At 46.3% G+C, this 27,961-nt stretch overlaps 1 protein-coding gene across 1 annotated transcript in view; it reads right to left on the bottom strand.

Moving 5' to 3' along the window:
* The window catches only part of LOC135573634 (thrombospondin-2-like), an 81,324-nt gene extending 56,386 nt beyond the window's left edge, over positions 1–24,938 (bottom strand). Inside the window, exons 1-8 of the mRNA XM_065022928.1 lie at positions 24,366–24,938; positions 14,048–14,101; positions 7,070–7,188; positions 4,434–4,604; positions 4,243–4,336; positions 1,121–1,291; positions 525–701; positions 272–445 (exon numbers count right to left, since the gene is read on the bottom strand). Coding sequence (XP_064879000.1) covers positions 272–445; positions 525–701; positions 1,121–1,291; positions 4,243–4,336; positions 4,434–4,604; positions 7,070–7,188; positions 14,048–14,099 — 958 coding nt within the window. The 5' untranslated portion in view covers positions 14,100–14,101; positions 24,366–24,938. The remainder of the gene's footprint in view (positions 1–271; positions 446–524; positions 702–1,120; positions 1,292–4,242; positions 4,337–4,433; positions 4,605–7,069; positions 7,189–14,047; positions 14,102–24,365) is intronic.
* Positions 24,939–27,961: the final 3,023 nt, after the last annotated feature.

Here is a 27,961-nt window from a genome sequence, read left to right as displayed (position 1 = left end):
CAAAATCAATGTTTCATCAAATCATTTTTTACATGTTTTTTTTATACTAAAGGGGTCCTAAAATTCCAAATCAAATAGCTAAATTATATCCTTGGTATGACAATCTTAAAACAATTCCATATGTTAGTTTAGACTGTTATGGATAAATTATCTGTACTGTATCCTAACTGTTTCAAAAACTTCCATAGTTTACTTGGATTGTTCCTGTTCACAACTATGTTGTCAGTGGAATAATGGTTCTTGGCCCTCTCTGTCATCCTATGTCTGCTACCTATTGGACAGGGTTGTGTATTGCAGGCTGCGTAGTCGGCCGTCTCTCCCACACAGTTCCTGCCTCCATGCCGGGGGGCGGGGTTAGAACACTCCCGCTGACGAATCATCAGCCCACTGCCACACGACACACTGCATGGTAACCAGGAAGACCACGGTCCCCAGACCCCGACAACTATAATCACACAAACAGTGTATCAGTCAATCCAACATCAACAATAGCAGTCATCTGGAATGTTTGTTTGTGTTCTCACTTGGACAGGGTGTAGCGTCACAGGGATGTGTCTCTGTAGTGTTGCCACGGCAGCCGCTGCCCCCGCGCTGAGCGAGGGGGAAGTTGCAGAGTCGAACACGCACAACGAGACCTGAACCACACGACACAGAACATGCAGACCACGGAGACCACAGGCCCCAGCCGCTGTTCCCATGGACTACACACACACACACACACACACACACACACACACACACACACACACACACACACACACACACACACACACACACACACACACACACACACACACACACACATTTTTATAAAAGGGAAATGATTGCTCAAACCCAACACCCAAACCTGAGCGTTCCATTCTGCCACCTCTGGTCTCTTGGCCCTCCCACCCATATGAGGGTCAGCTCCCCCCCAGACCAGTCAAAGATCTTCTCTGTCCTGACACCTCAACAGTGGAATGAGCTTCAGCCTAACGTCAGCAGAGTCCCAACCCCACCTTCCTAACATGTCTGAAACCGTACATCTTCAAAGAGTATCATAAATAAATACAACGACGTAGCTAACCATAATGTGTATTACAGGAGCTAGCTGTACTACAGGAGTTATTGGTGAACTCACCTCGGCTTTCACAACTTCCCAGGGTGCACCTGCGGGTTTGGAGGGAGGAGTCAGAACAGGACGTGGAGACATCATCACAAGATCGCCCTCTCCGCTGGAAGCCACGCCCACAGGTGACCGAACATTCCGTCCACTCCGACCATGGGGACCATCCATCTTCACTTCCCAACCCTATACACACACACGCACACAAACACAAACACACACAAACAAATACATACGCACACATATGTATACAAACTCTACGACTCTGACTCTAACACCATCATTAAGTTTGCCGATGACACAACAGTGGTAGGCCTGATCACCGACAACAATGAGACAGCCTATAGGGAGGAGGTCAGAGATCTGGCAGTGTGGTGCAAGGACAACAACCTCTCCCTCGATGTGATCAAGACAAATGAGATGATTGTGGACTACAGGCAAAGGAGGACCGAGCACGCCCCCATTCTCATTGACGGGGCTGTAGTAGAGCAGGTTGAGAGCTTCAAGTTCCTTGGTGTCCACATCACCAACAAACTAACATGGTCCAAGCACACCAAGACAGTCGTGAAGAGGGCACGACAAAACCTATTTCCCCTCAGGAGACTGAAAAGATTTGGAATGGGTCCTGAGATCTTCAAAAGGTTCTACTGCTGCACCATCAAGAGAATGACTGGTTGCATCACTGCCTGGTATGGCAATTGCTCGGCCTCCGACCGCAAGCACTACAGAGGGGAGTGCGTACGGCCCAGTACATCACTGGGGCCAAGCTTCCTGCCATCGAGGACCTCTATACCAGGAGGTGTCAGAAGAAGGCCCTAAAAAATGTCAAAGACTCCAGCCACCCTAGTCATAGACTGTTCTCTCTACTACCGCACTGCAAGCGGTACCGGAGTGCCAAGGCTAGGTCCAAGAGGCTTCTAAACAGCTTCTACCCCCAAGCCATAAGACTCCTGCACATCTAATCAAATGGCTATCCAAACTATTTGCATCCCCCCCCCCTCTCTTACCGCTGCTACTCTCTGTTATTATCTATGCATAGTCACTTTAACTTCTTAGTGACTGGGGGGCAGTATTGAGGAGCTTGGATGAATAAGGTGCCCAGAGTAAACCGCCTGCTACTCAGTCCCAGATGCTAATATATGCATATTATTAGTAGTATTGGATAGAAAACACTCTGAAGTTTCTAAAACTGTTTGAATGATGTCTGTGTGTATAACAGAACTCATATGGCAGGCAAAAACCTGAGAAAAAAATCCAACAAGGAAGTGGGAAATCTGAGGCTTGTAGGTTTTCAACTCAGCCCCTATTGAAGACACAGTGGGATATTGGTCATGTTGCACTTCCTAAGGCTTCCACTAGATATCAACAGTCTTTAGAACATTGTTTCAGGCTTCTACTGTGAAGGGGGGCTGAATGAGAGGGGAATGAGTCAGGTGTCTGGCAGAGTGCCACGGGCTCGTGATGCGCGGTCATGAGAGAGTTAGCTCTTGTTTCATTGCTTTTCTACAGACAAAGGAATTCTCCGGTTGGAACATAATTGAAGATTTATGGTAAAAACATCCTAAAGATTGATTCTATACATCGTTTGACATGTTTCTACGGACTGTAACAATTTTTTGGGACATTTTGTCTGCTCCTAGTGAACGCGCTTCATGACTTTGGATTTGTTTACAAAACGTGCTAACAAAAGTAGCTATTTGGACATAAATGATGGACATTATCGAAGAAATCAAAAATGTATTGTGGAACTGCGATTCCTGGGAGTGGATTCTGATGAAGGTCATCAAAGGTAAGTGAATATTTATAATGCTATTTCTGACTAATGTTGACTACACAACATGGCGGATATTTTTCGGCTGGTTTGGGCTCTGAGCGCCGTACTCAGATTATTTTATGGTGTGCTTTTTCCGTAATGTTTAAAAAAAAATCTGACACAGCGGTTGCATTAAGGAGAAGTTTATCTAAAGTTCCATGTATAATAGTTGTATCTATTATCAATGTTTATTATGAGTATTTCTGTGAATTGATGTGGCTCTCTACAAAATCACCGCATGTTTTGGAACTACTGAACATAACACGCCAATGTACTTTGAGATTTTTGGATATAAATATGCACTTCATCGAACAAAACATACATGTATTGTGTAACATGAAGTCCTATGAGTGTCAACTGATGAAGATCATCAAAGGTTAGTGATTAATTTGACCTCTGTGCTTTTTATGACTCCAGTCTTTCTCCAGTCCGTGACTTGGTGGTGACCTAACATAATCGTTTGTGGTGCTTTCGCTGTAAAGCCTTTTTGAAATCAGACACTGTGGCTGGATTAATGAGAATGTTATCTTTAAAATGGTGTAAAATACTTGTATGTTTGAGGAGTTTTAATTATGAGATTTTTGTTGTTTTGAATTTGGCGCCCTGCACTTTCATTGGCTGTTGGCGGGGTGGGACGCTACTGTCCCAAATATCCCAGCACTTTCACTGGTTGTTGGCGGGGTGGGACGCTACTGTCCCGAATATCCCAGCACTTTCACTGGCTGTTGGCGGGGTGGGACGCTACTGTCCCGAATATCCCAGAGAGGTTTTAATAACTCTACCTACATGTACATATTACCTCAATTACCTTGACTAACAGTGCCCCCTGGACAACCCAGACCCCTCTTCTACCCTGCTGCTACTCTCTGTTATTATCTATACAGTCACTTTAACTCTACCTACATGTACATATTACCTCAATTACCTCCACTAACCGGTGGCCCCTGGACTACCCAGACCCCTCTTTTACCCTGCTGCTACTCTCTGTTTATTATCTATACAGTCACTTTAACTCTACCTACATGTACATATTACCTCAATTACCTCCACTAACCGGTGCCCCCGCACATTGACTCTGTACCGGTACCCCCTGTAAATAGTCTCGCTATTGTTATTTTACTGCAGCTCTTTAACTACTTGTTACTTTTATTTCTTATTCTTATTCATATTTTTTAAACTACATTGTAAGTAAGCATTTCACTGTAAGGTCTACACCTGTTGTATTCAGGGCTTGTGACGAATACAATTTGATTTGACTAAATATGACTTCTGAAATAATCATTTGAAATAGACTAGAGTAAGTGAATGTGTTTAGATATCTCACCCAGACACACAGGGCAGCATTCCCCTTCAATGAAGGAAGGACTGGAACATATTACTGGAGGACAGGTGACCTGCCGACACACTGCCTTCCCCTCCTACACACACACACAACACACACACACACAGTAGTAAAGCAAAAGGGCCTAGAGATATCTTGACTCAAGAGTTGAGCGTGTGTGTGTGTGTGTTTACCTGGCAGGTACAGAATGTGCAGCTGTCTGAAACCCAGTCCTCCTCCCACTGATACACACGTCCGTCCTGCACACACACTCTCTCCTCTTCACCATCTTCTCCTCCTCCCTCTCTGTCCAAACTGCTGCCCAGCTCAGAGAGAGCTTCACGCAATGCCTCATTCTCCTCTGTCTGAACACACACAGATGAAGACGGCAGGAGGCTTGTGGATCTGGTTATGGTTAGCACTGATGCTGTGTGTGTGTGTGTGTGTGTGTGTGTGTGTGTGTGTGTGTGTGTGTGTGTGTGTGTGTGTGTGTGTGTGTGTGTGTGCGCGTCACACTCCATGAGAACCCAAGATATATATTTTTCCCCTCCAATGTTTGTAAACACTGTAAATGTAATCAAACACTGTACAGCCTCATAACATGGTTAAAACAATAGTGTTAGTCCTGTATAGCCTCATAACATGGTTAAAACAATAGTGTTAGTCCTGTACAGCCTCATAACATGGTTAAAACAATAGTGTTAGTCCTGTATAGCCTCATAGCATGGTTAAAACAATAGTGTTAGTCCTGTATAGCCTCATAGCATGGTTAAAACAATAGTGTTAGTCCTGTATAGCCTCATAACATGGTTAAAACTATAGTGTTGATATCATGGATGGTCAGTCCTGTACAGCCTCATAGCATGGTTAAAACAATAGTGTTAGTCCTGTACAGCCTCATAACATGGTTAAAACAATAGTGTCCAGTCCTGTATAGCCTCATAACATGGTTAAAACAATAGTGTTAGTCCTGTACAGCCTCATAACATGGTTAAAACAATAGTGTTAGTCCTGTACAGCCTCATAGCATGGTTAAAACAATAGTGTTAGTCCTGTATAGCCTCATAACATGGTTAAAACAATAGTGTTAGTCCTGTATAGCCTCATAACATGGTTAAAACAATAGTGTTAGTCCTGTACAGCCTCATAACATGGTTAAAACAATAGTGTTAGTCCTGTATAGCCTCATAACATGGTTAAAACAATAGTGTTAGTCCTGTACAGCCTCATAACATGGTTAAAACAATAGTGTTAGTCCTGTACAGCCTCATAACATGGTTAAAACAATAGTGTTAGTCCTGTATAGCCTCATAACATGGTTAAAACAATAGTGTTAGTCCTGTACAGCCTCATAGCATGGTTAAAACAATAGTGTTAGTCCTGTATAGCCTCATAACATGGTTAAAACAATAGTGTTCATAAGCATGGTTAAAACAATAGTGTTAGTCCTGTATAGCCTCATAACATGGTTAAAACAATAGTGTTAGTCCTGTACAGCCTCATAACATGGTTAAAACAATAGTGTTAGTCCTGTACAGCCTCATAACATGGTTAAAACAATAGTGTTAGTCCTGTACAGCCTCATAGCATGGTTAAAACAATAGTGTTAGTCCTGTACAGCCTCATAACATGGTTAAAACAATAGTGTTAGTCCTGTACAGCCTCATAACATGGTTAAAACAATAGTGTTAGTCCTGTATAGCCTCATAACATGGTTAAAACAATAGTGTTAGTCCTGGATGGTCTGTCCTGTACAGCCTCATAGCATGGTTAAAACAATAGTGTTAGTCCTGGATGGTCTGTCCTGTACAGCCTCATAACATGGTTAAAACAATAGTGTTAGTCCTGTACAGCCTCATAACATGGTTATAACTATAGTGTTGATATCATGGATGGTCTGTCCTTGCATCCACAGCTCTGTCTATTACTCTGAGAGTGGTTACATTTCTCCAGGCCCATCCCTCAGCTTTTTACCAAAACAGAGGCGGGGAGGTCGTTTTGTTATTGTTTCATCTGTGGACTTGCCCTTTAAACAGCTGCATATTATGAAGATATCAAAGTGTCACCAACACAAAGTTCAACAAGAGGCCGACAGCAAATGAAGCGTACTGCATATTATGAAGATATCAAAGTGTCACCAAGACAAAGTTCAACAAGAGGCCGACAGCAAATGAAGCGTATTGCATTTATTATTCACATGTAAATAGCACTTTTCAGTAGTGCTCAAAGCCATTCCATGAGTGAGGCATTTATTTTTCAACTTTAATCAATGAGCCCATTCAGTTCTCCATGACAACTAAATCATAAACAACAGAGTAGGGCTGGCTATGCTCAGGTGGGTCATGCTCAGGTAAAACTATTAGGCTAATCAATACTTCCATATTTCCAAGTCCTGTTCTTGAAGATCAAGGGGTATAACATTTATTGGAATGAGTGGAATTCTGATAAGCTTTGGTTTTTAATGTAAAGATATGGTTTAATCATGTTATTATATGTAGTAGAAAGCGATGGGTTAGAAGAAGCCTACTTAACCAATCCATAAAGTAAAATTTAACATCCATATATGGCCAGCTATGTAAACATTAACATTCATTTATCCTGCAATAGATGTTGTTCAATTGGTTACATACATTGTTGTCTTCTTCTAATGCCTCTTTAAGGGGAAAGTAATCTAAAAGTAACTGAATGTAATCAGATTACGTTACTGAGTTTGAGTAATCCAAAAGTTACATCACTGATTACTAGTTAGGACAGGTAACCAGTAACTGTAACGAATTCCATTTAGGAAGTAACCTAGCCAACCCTGTCTGTATGTGTCTGTGTGTCTTACAGCTCTCTGAAGGTCGTGCAGCAGACTAGTGGTAACGATGTGGAGGCCATGCAGCTCTGATAACAGATCATTCAGCTCCTCACAGGACCGACGACACATCACCTCAGGACGCTCCACCCCTACACACACACACACACACACACACACAGAATCAGAGCCAACCCAAACCAGATCCACAAGCCTTCTGCTGTCTTTATCTGTGTGTTCAGACAGAGTTTTCTTAACATTGTTTTTGAAAAAGGTGTTATGGATAGTAAAGGTGTTATGGATAGTGAAGGTGTTATGGATAGTGAAGGTGTTATGGATAGTGAAGGTGTTATGGATAGTGAAGGTGTTATGGATAGTGAAGGTGTTATGGATAGTGAAGGTGTTATGGATAGTGAAGGTGTTATGGATAGTGAAGGTGTTATGGATAGTGAAGGTGTTATGGATAGTAAAGGTGTTATGGATAGTGAAGGTGTTATGGATAGTGAAGGTGTTATGGATAGTGAAGGTGTTATGGATAGTGAAGGTGTTATGGATAGTAAAGGTGTTATGGATAGTGAAGGTGTTATGGATAGTAAAGGTGTTATGGATAGTGAAGTTGTCCTCCCTCTTACCTATCAGCGTATCTGTGCTCCTCCCTCTTACCTATCATCGTATCTGTGCGCCTCCCTCTTACCTGTCAGCGTATCTGTGTTCCTCCCTCTTACCTGTCAGCGTATCTGTGCTCCTCCCTCTTACCTATCAGCGTATCTGTGCTCCTCCCTCTTACCTGTCAGCGTATCTGTGCTCCTCCCTCTTACCTGTCAGCGTATCTGTGCTCCTCCCTCTTACCTGTCAGCGTATCTGTGCTCCTCCCTCTTACCTGTCAGCGTATCTGTGCTCCTCCCTCTTACCTATCAGCGTATCTGTGCTCCTCCCTCTTACCTATCAGCGTATCTGTGCTCCTCCCTCTTACCTATCAGCGTATCTGTGCTCCTCCCTCTTACCTATCAGCGTATCTGTGCTCCTCCCTCTTACCTATCAGCGTATCTGTGCTCCTCCCTCTTACCTATCAGCGTATCTGTGCTCCTCCCTCTTACCTGTCAGCGTATCTGTGCTACTCCCTCTTACCTGTCAGCGTATCTGTGCTCCTCCCTCTTAACTATCAGCGTATCTGTGCTACTCCCTCTTAGGACCGGAGCTATGGGACCGGAGCTATGGGACCGGAGCTATGGGACCGGAGCTACGGGACCGGAGCTATGGGACCGGAGCTATGGGACCGGAGCTACGGGACCGGAGCTATGGGACCAGCGGTACGGCACCGGAGCTACGGGACCGGAGCTATGGGACCGGAGCTACGGGACCGGAGCTACGGGACCGGAGCTACGGGACCAGCGGTACGGGACCAGCGGTACGGGACCGGAGCTACGGGACCGGAGCTATGGGACCGGAGCTACGGGACCAGCGGTACGGGACCAGCGGTACGGGACCGGAGCTACGGGACCGGAGCTATGGGATCGGCGCTATGGGACCGGCGCTATGGGACCGGCGCTATGGGACAGGAGCTACGGGACTGGAGCTACGGGACCAGCGGTACGGGACCGGAGCTACGGGACCGGAGCTATGGGACCGGAGCTACGGGACCGGAGCTACGGGACCAGCAGTACGGGACCAGCGGTACGGTACCGGAGCTATGGGACCGGAGCTACGGGACCAGCGGTACGGGACCGGAGCTATGGGACCGGCGGTACGGGACCGGCGCTACGGGACCGGCGGTACGGGACCGGAGCTATGGGACCAGCGGTACGGGACCGGAGCTACGGGACCGGAGCTACGGGACCGGAGCTACGGGACCAGCGGTACGGGACCGGAGCTATGGGACCGGAGCTATGGGACCGGCGCTATGGGACCGGAGCTACGGGACCAGCGGTACGGGACCAGCCGTACGGGACCGGAGCTATGGGACCGGAGCTATGGGACCGGAGCTATGGGAACAGCGGTACGGGACCGGAGCTATGGGACCGGAGCTATGGGACCGGAGCTATGGGACCAGAGCTATGGGACCAGCGGTACGGGACCGGAGCTATGGGACCGGAGCTATGGGACCGGAGCTATGGGACCAGCGGTACGGGACCGGAGCTATGGGACCGGAGCTACGGGACCGGAGCTACGGGACCGGCGGTACGGGACCGGAGCTACGGGACCGGAGCTACGGGACCGGAGCTATGGGACCGGAGCTACGGGACCGGAGCTACGGGACCAGCGGTACGGGACCGGAGCTATGGGACCGGAGTTATGGGACCGGAGCTACGGGACCGGAGCTATGGGAAGGAACAAATCTGGAACAAATCTCTTGCTCTGCAGTTAACCCACTGTTCCTAGGCCGTCATAGAAAATACTTGAAACCCTTGTAAGTGAACAGCTAAAAGAGTTTTTATTTACTAACTCTATTTTATCAATGTACCAATCGGGCTTCAGGAAGAAGCATAGCACAATTACAGCAGCCATGAAGGTTTTAAATTATATCAATGAAGCCCTTGACAAAAAACAGCACTGTGTCTCACTTTTTATTGATCTCTCTAAGGCTTTTGATACAGTTCATCATGATATACTAAGGCAGAGATTGTCGAGTGAAGGTCTTTCGGAGCAAGCAGTTGCATGGTTTGCTAACTATCTGTCTGATAGAACGCAGTGCACTCAATTTGATGGGCTTATGTCTGTTAAATTGTATGTCTTGAATGGTGTGCCCCAAGGCTCTGTACTTGGTCCTGTTTTATTCACTATTTATATAAATTATTTAGACAAAAAATGTCCAAACTGCACAACTTCATTTTTATGCTGATGATACTGTTATTTACTGTTGTGCCTCGTCTCTTACAAAAGCTTTCCAGAACTTGCACTGCTTTTTATACTGTTCAACATACCTTGTGTCAATTGAAGCTTATCCTCAATACTGGGCTCCGGGCAGCCGAGCGGAAATGGATGAAAACTCGCCTCCCTGCGGACCTGGCATCCTTTCACTCCCTCCTCTCTACATTTTCCTCTTCTGTCGCTGCTGCTAAAGCCACTTTCTACCACTCTAAATTCCAAGCATCTGCCTCTAACCCTAGGAAGCTCTTTGCCACCTTCTCCTCCCTCCTGAATCCTCCTCCCCCTCCCCCCCCTCCTCCCTCTCTGCAGATGACTTCGTCAACCATTTTGAAAAGAAGGTCGACGACATCCGATCCTCGTTTGCTAAGTCAAACGACACCGCTGGTTCTGCTCACACTGCCCTACCCTGTGCTCTGACCTCTTTCTCCCCTCTCTCTCCAGATGAAATCTCGCGTCTTGTGACGGCCGGCCGCCCAACAACCTGCCCGCTTGACCCTATCCCCTCCTCTCTTCTCCAGACCATTTCCGGAGACCTTCTCCCTTACCTCACCTCGCTCATCAACTCATCCCTGACCGCTGGCTACGTCCCTTCCGTCTTCAAGAGAGCGAGAGTTGCACCCCTTCTGAAAAAACCTACACTCGATCCCTCCGATGTCAACAACTACAGACCAGTATCCCTTCTTTCTTTTCTCTCCAAAACCCTTGAACGTGCCGTCCTTGGCCAGCTCTCCCGCTATCTCTCTCAGAATGACCTTCTTGATCCAAATCAGTCAGGTTTCAAGACTAGTCATTCAACTGAGACTGCTCTTCTCTGTATCACGGAGGCGCTCCGCACTGCTAAAGCTAACTCTCTCTCCTCTGCTCTCATCCTTCTAGACCTATCGGCTGCCTTCGATACTGTGAACCATCAGATCCTCCTTTCCACCCTCTCCGAGTTGGGCATCTCCGGCGCGGCCCACGCTTGGATTGCGTCCTACCTGACAGGTCACTCCTACCAGGTGGCGTGGCGAGAATCCGTCTCCTCACCACGTGCTCTCACCACTGGTGTCCCCCAGGGCTCTGTTCTAGGCCCTCTCCTATTTTCGCTATACACCAAGTCACTTGGCTCTGTCATAACCTCACATGGTCTCTCCTATCATTGCTATGCAGACGACACACAATTAATCTTCTCCTTTCCCCCTTCTGATGACCAGGTGGCGAATCGCATCTCTGCATGTCTGGCAGACATATCAGTGTGGATGACGGATCACCACCTCAAGCTGAACCTCGGCAAGACGGAGCTGCTCTTCCTCCCGGGGAAGGACTGCCCGTTCCATGATCTTGCCATCAGGGTTGACAACTCCACTGTGTCCTCCTCCCAGAGCGCTAAGAACCTTGGCGTGATCCTGGACAACACCCTGTCGTTCTCAACTAACATCAAGGCGGTGGCCCGTTCCTGTAGGTTCATGCTCTACAACATCCGCAGAGTACGACCCTGCCTCACACAGGAAGCGGCGCAGGTCCTAATCCAGGCACTTGTCATCTCCCGTCTGGATTACTGCAACTCGCTGTTGGCTGGGCTCCCTGCCTGTGCCATTAAACCCCTACAACTCATCCAGAACGCCGCAGCCCGTCTGGTGTTCAACCTTCCCAAGTTCTCTCACGTCACCCCGCTCCTCCGCTCTCTCCACTGGCTTCCAGTTGAAGCTCGCATCCGCTACAAGACCACGGTGCTTGCCTACGGAGCTGTGAGGGGAACGGCACCTCAGTACCTCCAGGCTCTGATCAGGCCCTACACCCAAACAAGGGCACTGCGTTCATCCACCTCTGGCCTGCTCGCCTCCCTACCACTGAGGAAGTACAGTTCCCGCTCAGCCCAGTCAAAACTGTTCGCTGCTCTGGCCCCCCAATGGTGGAACAAACTCCCTCACGACGCCAGGACAGCGGAGTCAATCACCACCTTCCGGAGACACCTGAAACCCCACCTCTTTAAGGAATACCTAGGATAGGATAAAGTAATCCTTCTCACCCCCCTTAAAAGATTTAGATGCACTATTGTAAAGTGGCTGCTCCACTGGATGTCATAAGGTGAATGCACCAATTTGTAAGTCGCTCTGGATAAGAGCGTCTGCTAAATGACTTAAATGTAAATGTAAATACTGACAAAACTAAACTAATGGTGTTTTCTAAAGCAAGAAATAGACCTCTGAACCTTTCACCTATTACTACCTGTCAGGGCAAGGAGATAGAGGTTGTAACCTCATATAAATATCTTGGAATTTTAATTGATGATGGCCTCTCTTTTAAATTGCATATTCAACAATTTACAAAAAAATTGAAGTTGAAATTGGGATTTTATTTTAGGAATAAGGCCTGATTTTCTTTTGAAGCCAGAAGGATGCTAGTATCAGCTACATTTATGCCTTTACTAGACTATGGCGATATTTTATATATGAATGCTTCTGCTCAGTGTTTAAGATCAATTGACACCCTTTACCATGGCACATTGAGATTTATTTTAAACAGCAAAACCCTTACGTACCACTGCACTTTATATACCAGGGTTGGCTGGCCTTCTCTAGTCACTCCTAGGCTCAGTCACTGGTATACTTTTATTTACAAAGCCATTACACACCACTGCACTTTATATACCAGGGTTGGCTGGCCTTCTCTAGTCACTCCTAGGCTCAGTCACTGGTATACTTTTATTTACAAAGCCATTACACACCACTGCACTTTATATACCAGGGTTGGCTGGCCTTCTCTAGTCACTCCTAGGCTCAGTCACTGGTATACTTTTATTTACAAAGCCATTACACACCACTGCACTTTATATACCAGGGTTGGCTGGCCTTCTCTAGTCACTCCTAGGCTCAGTCACTGGTATACTTTTATTTACAAAGCCATTACACACCACTGCACTTTATATACCAGGGTTGGCTGGCCTTCTCTAGTCACTCCTAGGCTCAGTCACTGGTATACTTTTATTTACAAAGCCATTACACACCACTGCACTTTATATACCAGGGTTGGCTGGCCTTCTCTAGTCACTCCTAGGCTCAGTCACTGGTATACTTTTATTTACAAAGCCATTACACACCACTGCACTTTATATACCAGGGTTGGCTGGCCTTCTCTAGTCACTCCTAGGCTCAGTCACTGGTATACTTTTATTTACAAAGCCATTACACACCACTGCACTTTATATACCAGGGTTGGCTGGCCTTCTCTAGTCACTCCTAGGCTCAGTCACTGGTATACTTTATTTATTTACAAAGCCATTACACACCACTGCACTTTATATACCAGGGTTGGCTGGCCTTCTCTAGTCACTCCTAGGCTCAGTCACTGGTATACTTTTATTTACAAAGCCATTACACACCACTGCACTTTATATACCAGGGTTGGCTGGCCTTCTCTAGTCACTCCTAGGCTCAGTCACTGGTATACTTTTATTTACAAAGCCATTACACACCACTGCACTTTATATACCAGGGTTGGCTGGCCTTCTCTAGTCACTCCTAGGCTCAGTCACTGGTATACTTTTATTTACAAAGCCATTACACACCACTGCACTTTATATACCAGGGTTGGCTGGCCTTCTCTAGTCACTCCTAGGCTCAGTCACTGGTATACTTTTATTTACAAAGCCATTTTGGGTTTACTACCTATTTGTGCATTTTTATTGTTCAGAAATGTGGTGGGTACTCGTTCGCTGGACTTTATCCTGCTAACTGTTCCAAATGTCCGAACTGAATTTGGTAAAAGGGCTTTATGTACTCTGCGCCATTGTCTTGGAACACCTTACAAACTACTTTTAAACTGGAAGAACTTGTCCTGATTGGTGATTTTAAATCACTGATGAAGGATTTTGAGGCTGATTCCCTGACCTGTCAATGTTTTTAATTTGCTGTTTTATACTCTTGCGAATTCAATGGTTTTTACTAGATTACTTGTAGTTTTTCATGTTGTCTGTCTGTAATTTTTTTGTAATGACTTGGTGCTGCCTATCTTGGCCAGGGCGCTCTTGAAAAATAGATTTTAATCTCAATGAGCCCTTCCTGGTTAAATAATGGTTAAATAAATAAGAATAAGAATGTGTTCTTAACTGACTTGCCTAGTAAAATAAAGGTAAACATAAAATAGGGTGCAGAATTACATTACCTGCTGTCAGATCACAGAGAAACACCATCAGCCAGGCAATCAGTGGTGTCATCCCTACACACACACACACACACATACACACACACACACACACACACACACACACACACACACATACACACACACACACACACACACACACACACACACATACACACACACACATACATACACATACACACACACACACATACACACATACACACACACACTCATACACACATACACACACACACACACACACATACACACACACACACATACACACACACACACACACACACACACACACACACACACACACAATTATACAGTGCATTTGGAAAGTATTCAGACTCCGTGATTTTTTTGACATTTTGTTAAATTACAGCTTTATTCTAAATGGATTAAATAAATACAAAATCCTCATCAAACTATACACACCCTACCCCATATAGACACCCTACCCCATATACACACCCTACCCCATATAGACACCCTACCCCATATACACACCCTACCCCATATAGACACCCTACCCCATATAGACACCCTACCCCATATACACACACTACCCCATATAGGTGATTTTAACACCCTATATAGACACCCTACCCCATATACACACTACCCCATATAGACACCCTACCCATATAGACACCCTACCCCACACACCCTACCCCATATACACACCCTACCCCATATAGACACCCCACCCCATATAGACACCCTACCCCATATAGACACCCTACCCCATATACACACCCTACCCCATATGGGGACACCCTAGACACCCTACCCCATATAGACACCCTACCCCATATAGACACCCTACCCCATATGGACACCCTACCCCATATAGACACCCTACCCCATAGACACCCTACCCCATATACACACCCTACCCCATATAGACACCCTACCCCATATACACACCCTACCCCATATACACACCCTACCCATATACACCCTACCCCATATGGACACCCTACCCCATATAGACACTACCCCATATGGACACCCTACCCCATATACACACCCTACCCCACACCCTACCCCATATAGACACCCTACCCCATATGGACACCCTACCCCATATACACCCCTACCCCATATACACACCCTACCCCATATAGACACCCTACCCCATGGGGTACCCTACCCCATATAGACACCCTACCCCATATACACACCCTACCCCATATACACACCCTACCCCATATACACACCCTACCCCATATAGACACCCTACCCCATATAGACACCCTACCCCATATACACACCCTACCCCATATGGACACCCTACCCCATATACACACCCTACCCCATATACACCCTACCCCATATACACACCCTACCCCATATACACTATATGGGGTATACCCCATATACCCCATATACACACCCTACCCCATATACACACCCTACCCCATATAGACACCCTACCCCATATAGACACCCTACCCCATATACACACCCTACCCCATATGGACACCCTACCCCATATGGGGACACCCTACCCCATATACACACCCTACCCCATATGGACACCCTACCCCATATAGACACCCTACCCCATATACACACCCTACCCCATATGGGGACACCCTACCCCATATACACCCTACCCCATATACACACCCTACCCCATATACTACCCCATAGACACCCCCCCCATATATACACCCTACCCCATATACACCCTACCCCCCTACCCCATATACACACCCTACCCCATATAGACACCCTACCCCATATGGACACCCTACCCCATATAGACACCCTACCCCATATAGACACCCTACCCCATATAGACACCCTACCCCATATGGACACCCTACCCCATATAGACACCCTACCCCATATACCCCATACACCCTACCCCATATAGACACCCTACCCCATATAGACACCCTACCCCATATAGACACCCTACCCCATATGGACACCCTACCCCATATACACACCCTACCCCATATAGACACACCCTAGACACCCCATATAGACACCCTACCCCATATAGACACCCTACCCCATATAGACACCCTACCCCACCCTACCCCATATACACACCCTACCCCATATGGACACCCTACCCCATATAGACACCCTACCCCATATAGACACCCTACCCCATATGGACACCCTACCCCACCCTACCCCATATAGACACCCTACCCCATATGGACACCCTACCCCATATACACACCCTACCCCATATAGACACCCTACCCCATATGGACACCCTACCCCATATAGACACCCTACCCCACACCCTATAGACACCCTACCCCATATAGACACCCTACCCCATATAGACACCCTACCCCATATAGACACCCTACCCCATATAGACACCCTACCCCATATAGACACCCTACCCCATATACACCCTACCCCATATAGACACCCTACCCCATATACACCCTACCCCTAGACACCCCCCATATGGACACCCTACCCCATATAGACACACCCTACACCCCCCATATAGACACCCTACCCCATAGACACCCTACCCCAGACACCCTACCCCATATAGACACCCTACCCCATATAGACACCCTACCCCATATAGACACCCTATAGACACCCTACCCCATAGACACCCTACCCCATACACCCTACCCCATATAGACACCCTACCCCATATAGACACCCTACCCCATATAGACACCCTACCCCATATAGACACCCTATAGACCCCATATACACACCCTACCCCATATAGACACCCTACCCCATATAGACACCCTACCCCATATAGACACCCTACCCCATATAGACACCCTACCCCCCATATAGACACCCTACCCCATATAGACACCCTACCCCATATAGACACCCTACCCCATATACACACCCCATATAGACACCCTACCCCATATAGACACCCTACCCCATATAGACACCCTACCCCATATAGACACCCTACCCCATATAGACACCCCTACCCCATATAGACACCCTACCCCCTATAGACACCCTACCCCATATAGACACCCTACCCCATATAGACACCCTACCCCATATAGACACCCTACCCCATATAGACACCCTACCCCATATACACACCCTACCCCATATAGACACCCTACCCCATATAGACACCCTACCCCATATGGACACCCACCCCTACCCCTACCCCATATAGACACCCTACCCCATATACACACCCTACCCCATATAGACACCCTACCCCATATAGACACCCTACCCCATATACACACACCCATATAGACACCCTACCCCATATACACCCTACCCCATATAGACACCCTACCCCATATACACACCCCATAGACACCCTACCCCATATACACCCACCCCCTGGACACCCCCATATACACACCCTACCCCATATAGACACCCTACCCCATATAGACACACCCCCCTACCCCATATAGACACCCTACCCCATATAGACACCCTACCCCATATAGACACCCTACCCCATATAGACACCCTACCCCATATAGACACCCTACCCCATATACACACCCTACCCCATATAGACACCCTACCCCATATAGACACCCTACCCCATATAGACACCCTACCCCATATAGACACCCTACCCCATATAGACACCCTACCCCATATAGACACCCTACCCCATATACACACCCTACCCTACCCCATATAGACACCCTACCCCATAGACATAGACACCCTACCCCATATACACACCCTACCCCATATAGACACCCTACCCCATATAGACACCCTACCCCATATAGACACCCTACCCCATATAGACACCCTACCCCATATAGACACCCTACCCCATATACACACCCCATATAGACACCCTACCCCATATAGACACCCTACCCCATATAGACACCCTACCCCATATAGACACCCTACCCCATATAGACACCCTACCCCCATATAGACACCCTACCCCATAGACACCCTACCCCATATAGACACCCTACCCCATATAGACACCCTACCCCACCCTACCCCATATAGACACCCTACCCCATATACACCCTACCCCTACACCCTACCCCATATAGACACCCTACCCCATATATACACCCACACCCTACCCCATATAGACACCCTACCCCATATAGACACCCTACCCCACCCTACCCCACCCCATATAGACACCCTACCCCATATAGACACCCTACCCCATAGACACACCCTACCCCATATAGACACCCTACCCCATATACACCCTACCCCATATAGACACCCTACCCCATATACACCCTACCCCATATAGACACCCTACCCCATATACACACCCTACCCCATATAGACACCCTACCCCATATAGACACCCTACCCCATATAGACACCCTACCCCATATAGACACCCTACCCCATAGACACCCTACCCCATATACACACCCTACCCCATATACACACCCTACCCCATATAGACACCCTACCCCATATACACCCTACCCCATATAGACACCCTACCCCATATAGACACCCTACCCCATATAGACACACCCTACCCCATATAGACACCCTACCCCATATAGACACCCTACCCCTACACCCTACCCCATATAGACACCCTACCCCATATAGACACCCTACCCCATATACACACCCTACCCCATATAGACACCCTACCCCATATAGACACCCTACCCCATATAGACACCCTACCCCATACACCTACCCCATATAGACACCCTAGACACCCTACCCCATATAGACACCCTACCCCATATAGACCCTACCCCACACCCTACCCCATATAGACACCCTAGACACCCTACCCCATATACACACCCTACCCCATATAGACACCCTACCCCATATACACCCTACCCCATATAGACACCCACCCTACACCCATATAGACACCCTACCCCATATAGACACCCTACCCCATATAGACACCCTACCCCATATAGACACCCTACCCCATATAGACACCCTACCCCATATAGACACCCTACCCCATATAGACACCCTACCCCATATAGACACCCTACCCCATATAGACACCCTACCCCATATAGACACCCTACCCCATATAGACACCCTATAGACACCCTACCCCATATAGACACCCTACCCCATATAGACACCCACCCCCTACCCCTATATAGACACCCTACCCCATATAGACACCCTACCCCATATAGACACCCTACCCCATATAGACACCCTACCCCATATAGACACCCTACCCCATATAGACACCCTACCCCATATAGACACCCTACCCCATATACACACCCTACCCCATATAGACACCCTACCCCATATAGACACCCTACCCCATATACACACCCTACCCCATATAGACACCCTACCCCATATAGACACCCTACCCCATATAGACACCCTACCCCATATAGACACCCTACCCCATATAGACACCCTACCCCATATAGACACCCTACCCCATATAGACACCCTACCCCATATAGACACCCTACCCCATATAGACACCCTACCCCATATACACACCCTACCCCATATACACACCCTACCCCATATACACACCCCTAGACACCCTACCCCATATACACACCCCATATAGACACCCCCCATATACACACCCTACCCCATAGACACCCTACCCCATATAGACACCCTACCCCATATAGACACCCTACCCCATATACACACCCTACCCCATATAGACACCCTACCCCATATAGACACCCTACCCCATAGACACCCTACCCCATAGACACCCTACCCCATATACACACCCTACCCCATATAGACACCCTACCCCATATAGACACCCTACCCCATATACACACCCTACCCCATATAGACACCCTACCCCATATACACACCCTACCCCATATACACACCCTACCCCATATAGACACCCTACCCCATATAGACACCCTACCCCATATAGACACCCTACCCCATATACACACCCTACCCCATATAGACACCCTACCCCATAGACACCCTACCCCATATACACACCCTACCCCATATACACACCCTACCCCATATACACACCCTACCCCATATAGACACCCTACCCCATATAGACACCCTACCCCATATACACACCCTACCCCATATAGACAAAGCGAAAACAGGTATTTAGACATTTCAGAAATGTTATTAAAAATGGAGAAAAAAAATACCTTATTTACATAAGTATTCAGACCCTTTGCTATGAGACTGGAAATTGAACTCAGGCGCATCCTGTTTCCATTGATCTTCCTTGAAATGCTTCTACAACTTGATTGGCGTAAACCTATGGTAAATTCTACTGATTGGACATGATTTGGAAAGGCACACACCTGTCTATATAAGGCCCCACAGTAAATAGTGCTTGGCAAAAACCAAGCCATGAGGTCGAAGGAATTATCCGTAGAGTTCCGAGACAAGACCATGTCGAGGCACAGATCTGGGGAAGGGTACCAAAAAATGTATGCAGCACTGAAGGTCCCCAAGAACACAGTGGTCTCCATCATTCTTAAGTGGAAGACGTTTGGAACCACCGAACTGGTGGTCACTCTGATAGAGCTCCTAAGGAGTTCCTCTGTGGAGATGGTTATCCTTCTGGAAGGTTCTCCCATCTCTGCAGTACTCCACCAATCAGGCCTTTATGGTAGAGTGGCCAGACGAAGCCACTCCTCAGTAAAAGGCACATGACAACCCGCTGGGAATGAACCCTAACCCTTTATGGTAGAGTGGCCAGACGAAGCCACTCCTCAGTAAAAGGCGCATGACAGCCCGCTGGGAGTTTGCCAAAAGGAACCTAATGGACTCAGACCATGAGAATCAAGATTCTCAATAACTATTTGGCCTGAATGCCAAGCGTCACATCTGGAGGAAACCAGGCACCATCCCTACGGTGAAGCATGGTGGTGGCAGCATCATGCTGTGGGGATGTTTTCAGGGACTGGGAGACTAGTCAGCGTGAAGGGAAAGACGAACAGAGCAAAGTACAGAGAGAACCTTGATGAAAACCTGCTCCAGAGCGCTCAGGATGTCAGACTGGGGTGAAGGATCACCTTCCAACAGGACAACGACCCTAAGCACACAGCCAAGACAACGCAGGAGTGGCTTCTGGACAAGCTAGCTTCCGTCCTCCTCTGTGTACATTGATTCAATACAAAACCTAGGAGGCTCATGGTTCTCAACCCCTTCCATAGACTTACACAGTGGCTGCGGTCCAAACACTGAAAAGACACCCCCTTGTCCACTTACCCTTGCCTTATTCCCTTGGGGAATCCCCGTCGCCATCTTGGAGGGTGGTCCAAATGATTAGCCAAGCAAGGGAAGATTGCACGTGAGGCCCTCAGCCCTCGTTTTTAGTCGGCTTTGCGAGTGTATAATTATGTTCACTCCGGGGCCTGAAACTCCCCATAATTCAATTTGTGACGATTGACGAAAAGTGCCAAAACGTAAAAATAATATCAATGGAGAAGTCAACATACAAGTGTAAGTAAAAATGAATGTAAATAAGTTCGAAATTGTGCTACTAACGCAGATGACGGCACAAACACGTTTTGGTTTGGTTATCTTTTGGAAATTGTAGAAATAAAACATTTTCCTTCTTCAGAAGTTCCAGCTTGGCAGGCTAACGTTAGCTAATTAATTTACTAGCTATCATACAGTAGGCAGGCTAACGTTAGCTAATTCATTTACTAGCTATCATACAGTAGGCAGGCTAATGTTAGCTAATTCATTTACTAGCTATCATACAGTAGGCAGGCTAACGTTAGCTAATTCATTTACTAGCTATCATACAGTAGGCAGGCTAACGTCAGTTAGCTAATTCGTTTGCTAGCTATCATACAGTAGGCGTAAATTTATAATTATATATTTAATATATGTAGACTTGCAATCATAATTGACTGGAACACATATAAAGCACCCACAAGTTACTGGTGGCTGAAAACACAATCATCGCGGGATGAACGAGTGACGAATTTCCGGCCAATGATGGTCCATTTAAAATCATTCCTGCCTCCTTCGCCCCTCGCCCTGCAAGTGTATACTAGTCACACATCATGATACGCCATCAGAAGTGTCCACTTATTTGAGGGCTGAGTGGACTATAATCGCTGCCAAGCTTGTAGCGTCATACCCAAGAAGACTCGAGGCTATAATCGCCGCCAAGCTTGTAGCGAGCGTCATACCCAAGAAGACTCGAGGCTGTAATCGCTGCCAAGCTTGTAGCGTCATACCCAAGAAGACTCGAGGCTGTAATCGCTGCCAAGCTTGTAGCGTCATACCCAAGAAGACTCGAGGCTGTAATCGCTGCCAAGCTTGTAGCGTCATACCCAAGAAGACTCGAGGCTGTAATCGCTGCCAAGCTTGTAGCGTCATACCCAAGAAGACTCGAGGCTGTAATCGCTGCCAAGCTTGTAGCGTCATACCCAAGAAGACTCGAGGCTGTAATCGCTGCCAAGCTTGTAGCGTCATACCCAAGAAGACTCGAGGCTGTAATCGCTGCCAAGCTTGTAGCGTCATACCCAAGAAGACTCGAGGCTGTAATCGCTGCCAAGCTTGTAGCGTCATACCCAAGAAGACTCGAGGCTGTAATCGCTGCCAAGCTTGTAGCGTCATACCCAAGAAGACTCGAGGCTGTAATCGCTGCCAAGCTTGTAGCGTCATACCCAAGAAGACTCGAGGCTGTAATCGCTGCCAAGCTTGTAGCGTCATACCCAAGAAGACTCGAGGCTGTAATCGCTGCCAAGCTTGTAGCGTCATACCCAAGAAGACTCGAGGCTGTAATCGCTGCCAAGCTTGTAGCGTCATACCCAAGAAGACTCGAGGCTGTAATCGCTGCCAAGCTTGTAGGCTCATACCCAAGAAGACTCGAGGCTGTAATCGCTCAAGCTTGTAGCGTCATACCCAAGAAGACTCGAGGCTGTAATCGCTGCCAAGCTTGTAGCGTCATACCCAAGAAGACTCGAGGCTGTAATCGCTGCCAAGTTTGTAGCGTCATACCCAAGAAGACTCGATGCTGTAACCGCTGCCAAGCTTGTAGCGTCATACCCAAGAAGACTCGAGGCTATAATCGCTGCCAAGCTTGTAGCGTCATACCCAAGAAGACTCGAGGCTGTAATCGCTGCCAAGAAGACTTGCTGCCAAGCTTGTAGCGTCATACCCAAGAAGACTCGAGGCTGTAATCGCTGCCAAGCTTGTAGCGTCATACCCAAGAAGACTCGAGGCTGTAATCGCTGCCAAGCTTGTAGCGTCATACCCAAGAAGACTCGAGGCTGTAATCGCTGCCAAGCTTGTAGCATCATACCCAAGAAGACTCAAGGCTGTAATCGCTGCCAAGCTTGTAGCGAGCGTCATACCCAAGAAGACTCGAGGCTGTAATCGCTGCCAAGCTTGTAGCGTCATACCCAAGAAGACTCGAGGCTATTTACATTTAAGTCATTTAGCAGACGCTCTTATCCAGAGCGAATCGCTGCCAAGCTTGTAGCGTCATACCCAAGAAGACTCGAGGCTATAATCGCTGCCAAGCTTGTAGCGTCATACCCAAGAAGACTCGAGGCTGTAATCGCTGCCAAGCTTGTAGCGTCATACCCAAGAAGACTCGAGGCTATAATCGCTGCCAAGCTTGTAGCGAGCGTCATACCCAAGAAGACTCGAGGCTGTAATCGCTGCCAAGCTTGTAGCGTCATACCCAAGAAGACTCGAGGCTATAATCGCTGCCAAGCTTGTAGCGAGCGTCATACCCAAGAAGACTCGAGGCTGTAATCGCTGCCAAGCTTGTAGAGTCATACCCATGAAGACTCGAGGCTGTAATCGCTGCCAAGCTTGTAGCGTCATACCCATGAAGACTCGAGGCTGTAATCGCTGCCAAGCTTGTAGCGTCATACCCAAGAAGACTCGAGGCTGTAATCGCTGCCAAGCTTGTAGCGTCATACCCAAGAAGACTCGAGGCTGTAATCGCTGCCAAGCTTGTAGCGTCATACCCAAGAAGACTCAAGGCTGTAAGCGCTGCCAAAGGTGCTTTAACAAAGTACTGAGTAAAGGGTCTAAATATTTATGTAAATGTGATATTGCATCTTTTTTTATTGTATACATTTGCAAAAATGTCTAAAAACCGGTTTTCCTTTGTCATTATGGGGTATTGTGATGTCATTATGGGGTATTGTGATGTCATTATGGGGTATTGTGATGTCATTATGGGTGATGTCATTATGGGGTATTGTGTGTAGATTGATGAGGGGGGAAACGATTTAATACATTTTAGAATAAGGCTGTAACGTACAAAATATGAAAAAGGTCAAGGGGTCTGAATACTTTCCGAATGCACTGTAGACTGATAAATAACATTTTTAATGGTCTCTGTTGCTTATAGGAACAGTGACACGAACAGCAGAGAAATGTTACAAACTAACATTGGACCTACCTGCATCAAATGGCCCAACTCCTCCTCAGTGTCCTGTTTTAATGTCCCAACTCCTCCTCAGTGTCCTGACGTCCCAACTCCTCCTCAGTGTCGTTTTAATGTCCCAACTCCTCCTCAGTGTCCTGTTTTAATGTCCCAACTCCTCCTCAGTGTCCTGACGTCCCAACTCCTCCTCAGTGTCCTGACGTCCCAACTGCTCCTCAGTGTCCTGTTTTAACGTCCCAACTCCTCCTCAGTGTCCTGTTTTAATGTCCCAACTCCTCCTCAGTGTCCTGACGTCCCAACTCCTCCTCAGTGTCCTGACGTCCCAACTCCTCCTCAGTGTCCTGTTTTAACGTCCCAACTTCTCCTCAGTGTCCTGTTTTAACGTCCCAACTTCTCCTCAGAATCCTTGTCAGATAGATCCACAGTAACATCCCACATCAGTTAAGCGTTACAATGCAAGAGAGAGAGAGAGAGAGAGAGAGTAATGTGTGTGTGTGTGTGTGTGTGTGTGTGTGTGTGTGTGTGTGTGTGTGTGTGTGTGTGTGTGTGTGTGACAGGAACCATATTTTACCTGTCTGTCTGGCATTAAGTAGAGCTACATATCTCCCAGAGAGAAACCCTACTGGGGATATGGAAAAAATGTGTGTGTGAGACCCTTCATGCTCAGATTATTATGGAGGAGACTCCTGGGTAAAACAACATCTCATCTCCCAGAACACACTGGGGTTCTTCTCTCTCTCTCTCTCACTAGGTTGTAGCAACTTCATGATGGGTATAGGGAACATTTGAGTATCATGTCATAGGCTGAATCTGTCACTGTTACATTGAACTGGGTGAATATGAATGACAGTAACCTAAACCTGTCACTGTTACATTGAACTGGGTGAATGACAGTAACCTAAACCTGTCACTGTTACATTGAACTGGGTGAATATGAATGACAGTAACCTAAACCTGTCACTGTTACATTGAACTGGGTGAATATGAATGACAGTAACCTAAACCTATTGATGTTACATTGAACTGGGTGAATATGAATGACAGTAACCTAAACCTGTCATGTTACATTGAACTGGTGAATGAATGACAGTAACCTAAACCTGTCACTGTTACATTGAACTGGGTGAATATGAATGACAGTAACCTAAACCTATTCATGTTACATTGAACTGGGTGAATATGAATGACAGTAACCTAAACCTAAACTGGTGAATATGAATGACAGTAACCTAAACCTGTCATGTTACATTGAACTGGGTGAATATGAATGACAGTAACCTAAACCTGTCACTGTTACATTGAACTGTTACATTAAACTGGGTGAATGGGTGAATGAATGACAGTAACCTAAACCTGTCACTGTTACATTGAACTGGGTGAATATGAATGACAGTAACCTAAACCTGTCACTGTTACATTGAACTGGGTGAATGACAGTAACCTAAACCTGTCACTGTTACATTGAACTGGGTGAATGACAGTAACCTAAACCTGTCACTGTTACATTGAACTGGGTGAATATGAATGACAGTAACCTAAACCTGTCACTGTTACATTGAACTGGGTGAATGACAGTAACCTAAACCCATCACTGTTACATTGAACTGGGTGAATATGAATGACAGTAACCTAAACCTGTCACTGTTACATTGAACTGGGTGAATGTGAATGACAGTAACCTAAACCTGTCACTGTTACTGAATGACAGTAACCTAAACCTGTCACTGTTACATTGAACTGGGTGAATATGAATGACAGTAACCTAAACCTGTCACTGTTACATTGAACTGGGTGAATATGAATGACAGTAACCTAAACCTATTGATGTTACATTGAACTGGGTGAATATGAATGACAGTAACCTAAACCTGTCACTGTTACATTGAACTGGTGTGAATGACAGTAACCTAAACCTGTCATGTTACATTGAACTGGGTGAATATGAATGACAGTAACCTAAACCTGTCACTGTTACATTGAACTGGGTGAATATGAATGACAGTAACCTAAACCTGTCACTGTTACATTGAACTGGGTGAATATGAATGACAGTAACCTAAACCTGTCACTGTTACATTGAACTGGGTGAATATGAATGACAGTAACCTAAACCCATTCACTGTTCACTGTTACATTGTCACTGTTACTGTGAATATGAATGACAGTAACCTAAACCTGTTGATGTTACATTGAACTGGGTGAATATGAATGACAGTAACCTAAACCTGTCACTGTTACATTGAACTGGGTGAATGACAGTAACCTAAACCTGTCACTGTTACATTGAACTGGGTGAATATGAATGACAGTAACCTAAACCTATTGATGTTACATTGAACTGGGTGAATATGAATGACAGTAACCTAAACCTATTGATGTTACATTGAACTGGGTGAATATGAATGACAGTAACCTAAACCTGTCACTGTTACATTGAACTGGGTGAATATGAATGACAGTAACCTAAACCTGTCACTGTTACATTGAACTGGGTGAATATGACAGTAACCTAAAATGACAGTAACCTAAACCTGTCACTGTTACATTGAACTGGGAATATGAATGACAGTAACCTAAACCTGTCATTGTTACATTGAACTGGGTGAATATGAATGACAGTAACCTAAACCTGTCATTGAACTGTTACATTGAACTGGGTGAATATGAATGACAGTAACCTAAACCTGTCACTGTTACATTGAACATTGACAGTAACCTAAACCTGTCATGTTACATTGAGCTGGGTGAATATGAATGACAGTAACCTAAACCTATTGATGTTACATTGAACTGGGTGAATATGAATGACAGTAACCTAAACCTGTCACTGTTACATTGAACTGGGTGAATGACAGTAACCTAAACCTGTCACTGTTACATTGAACTGGGTGAATATGAATGACAGTAACCTAAACCTGTCACTGTTACATTGAACTGGGTGAATATGAATGACAGTAACCTAAACCTGTCACTGTTACATTGAACTGGGTGAATGACAGTAACCTAAACCTGTGATGTTACATTGAACTGGGTGAATATGAATGACAGTAACCTAAACCTGTCACTGTTACATTGAACTGGGTGAATATGAATGACAGTAACCTAAACCTATCACTGTTACATTGAACTGGGTGAATATGAATGACAGTAACCTAAACCTGTCACTGTTACATTGAACTGGGGTGAATGACAGTAACCTAAAAACCTGGGTGAATATGAATGACAGTAATCACTGTTACATTGAACTGGGTGAATATGAATGACAGTAACCTAAACCTGTGATGTTACATTGAACTGGGTGAATATGAATGACAGTAACCTAAACCTGTCACTGTTACATTGAACTGGGTGAAATGACAGTAACCTAAACCTATTGACTGTTACATTGAACTGGGTGAATATGAATGACAGTAACCTAAACCTGTCACTGTTACATTGAACTGGGTGAATATGAATGACAGTAACCTGTCACTGTTACAAACTGGGTGAATGACAGTAACCTAAACCTGTCATGTTACATTGAACTGGGTGAATGACAGTAACCTAAAGTAACCTGAAACAGTAACCTAAACCTGTCACTGTTACATTGAACTGGGTGAATATGAATGACA

This window comes from Oncorhynchus nerka, linkage group LG10, assembly GCF_034236695.1.
Source record: "Oncorhynchus nerka isolate Pitt River linkage group LG10, Oner_Uvic_2.0, whole genome shotgun sequence".
Classification (NCBI taxonomy): domain Eukaryota; kingdom Metazoa; phylum Chordata; class Actinopteri; order Salmoniformes; family Salmonidae; genus Oncorhynchus; species Oncorhynchus nerka.
Note: the sequence above shows the minus strand (reverse complement) of the source record. Positions and strands in the feature narration are given on the sequence as shown.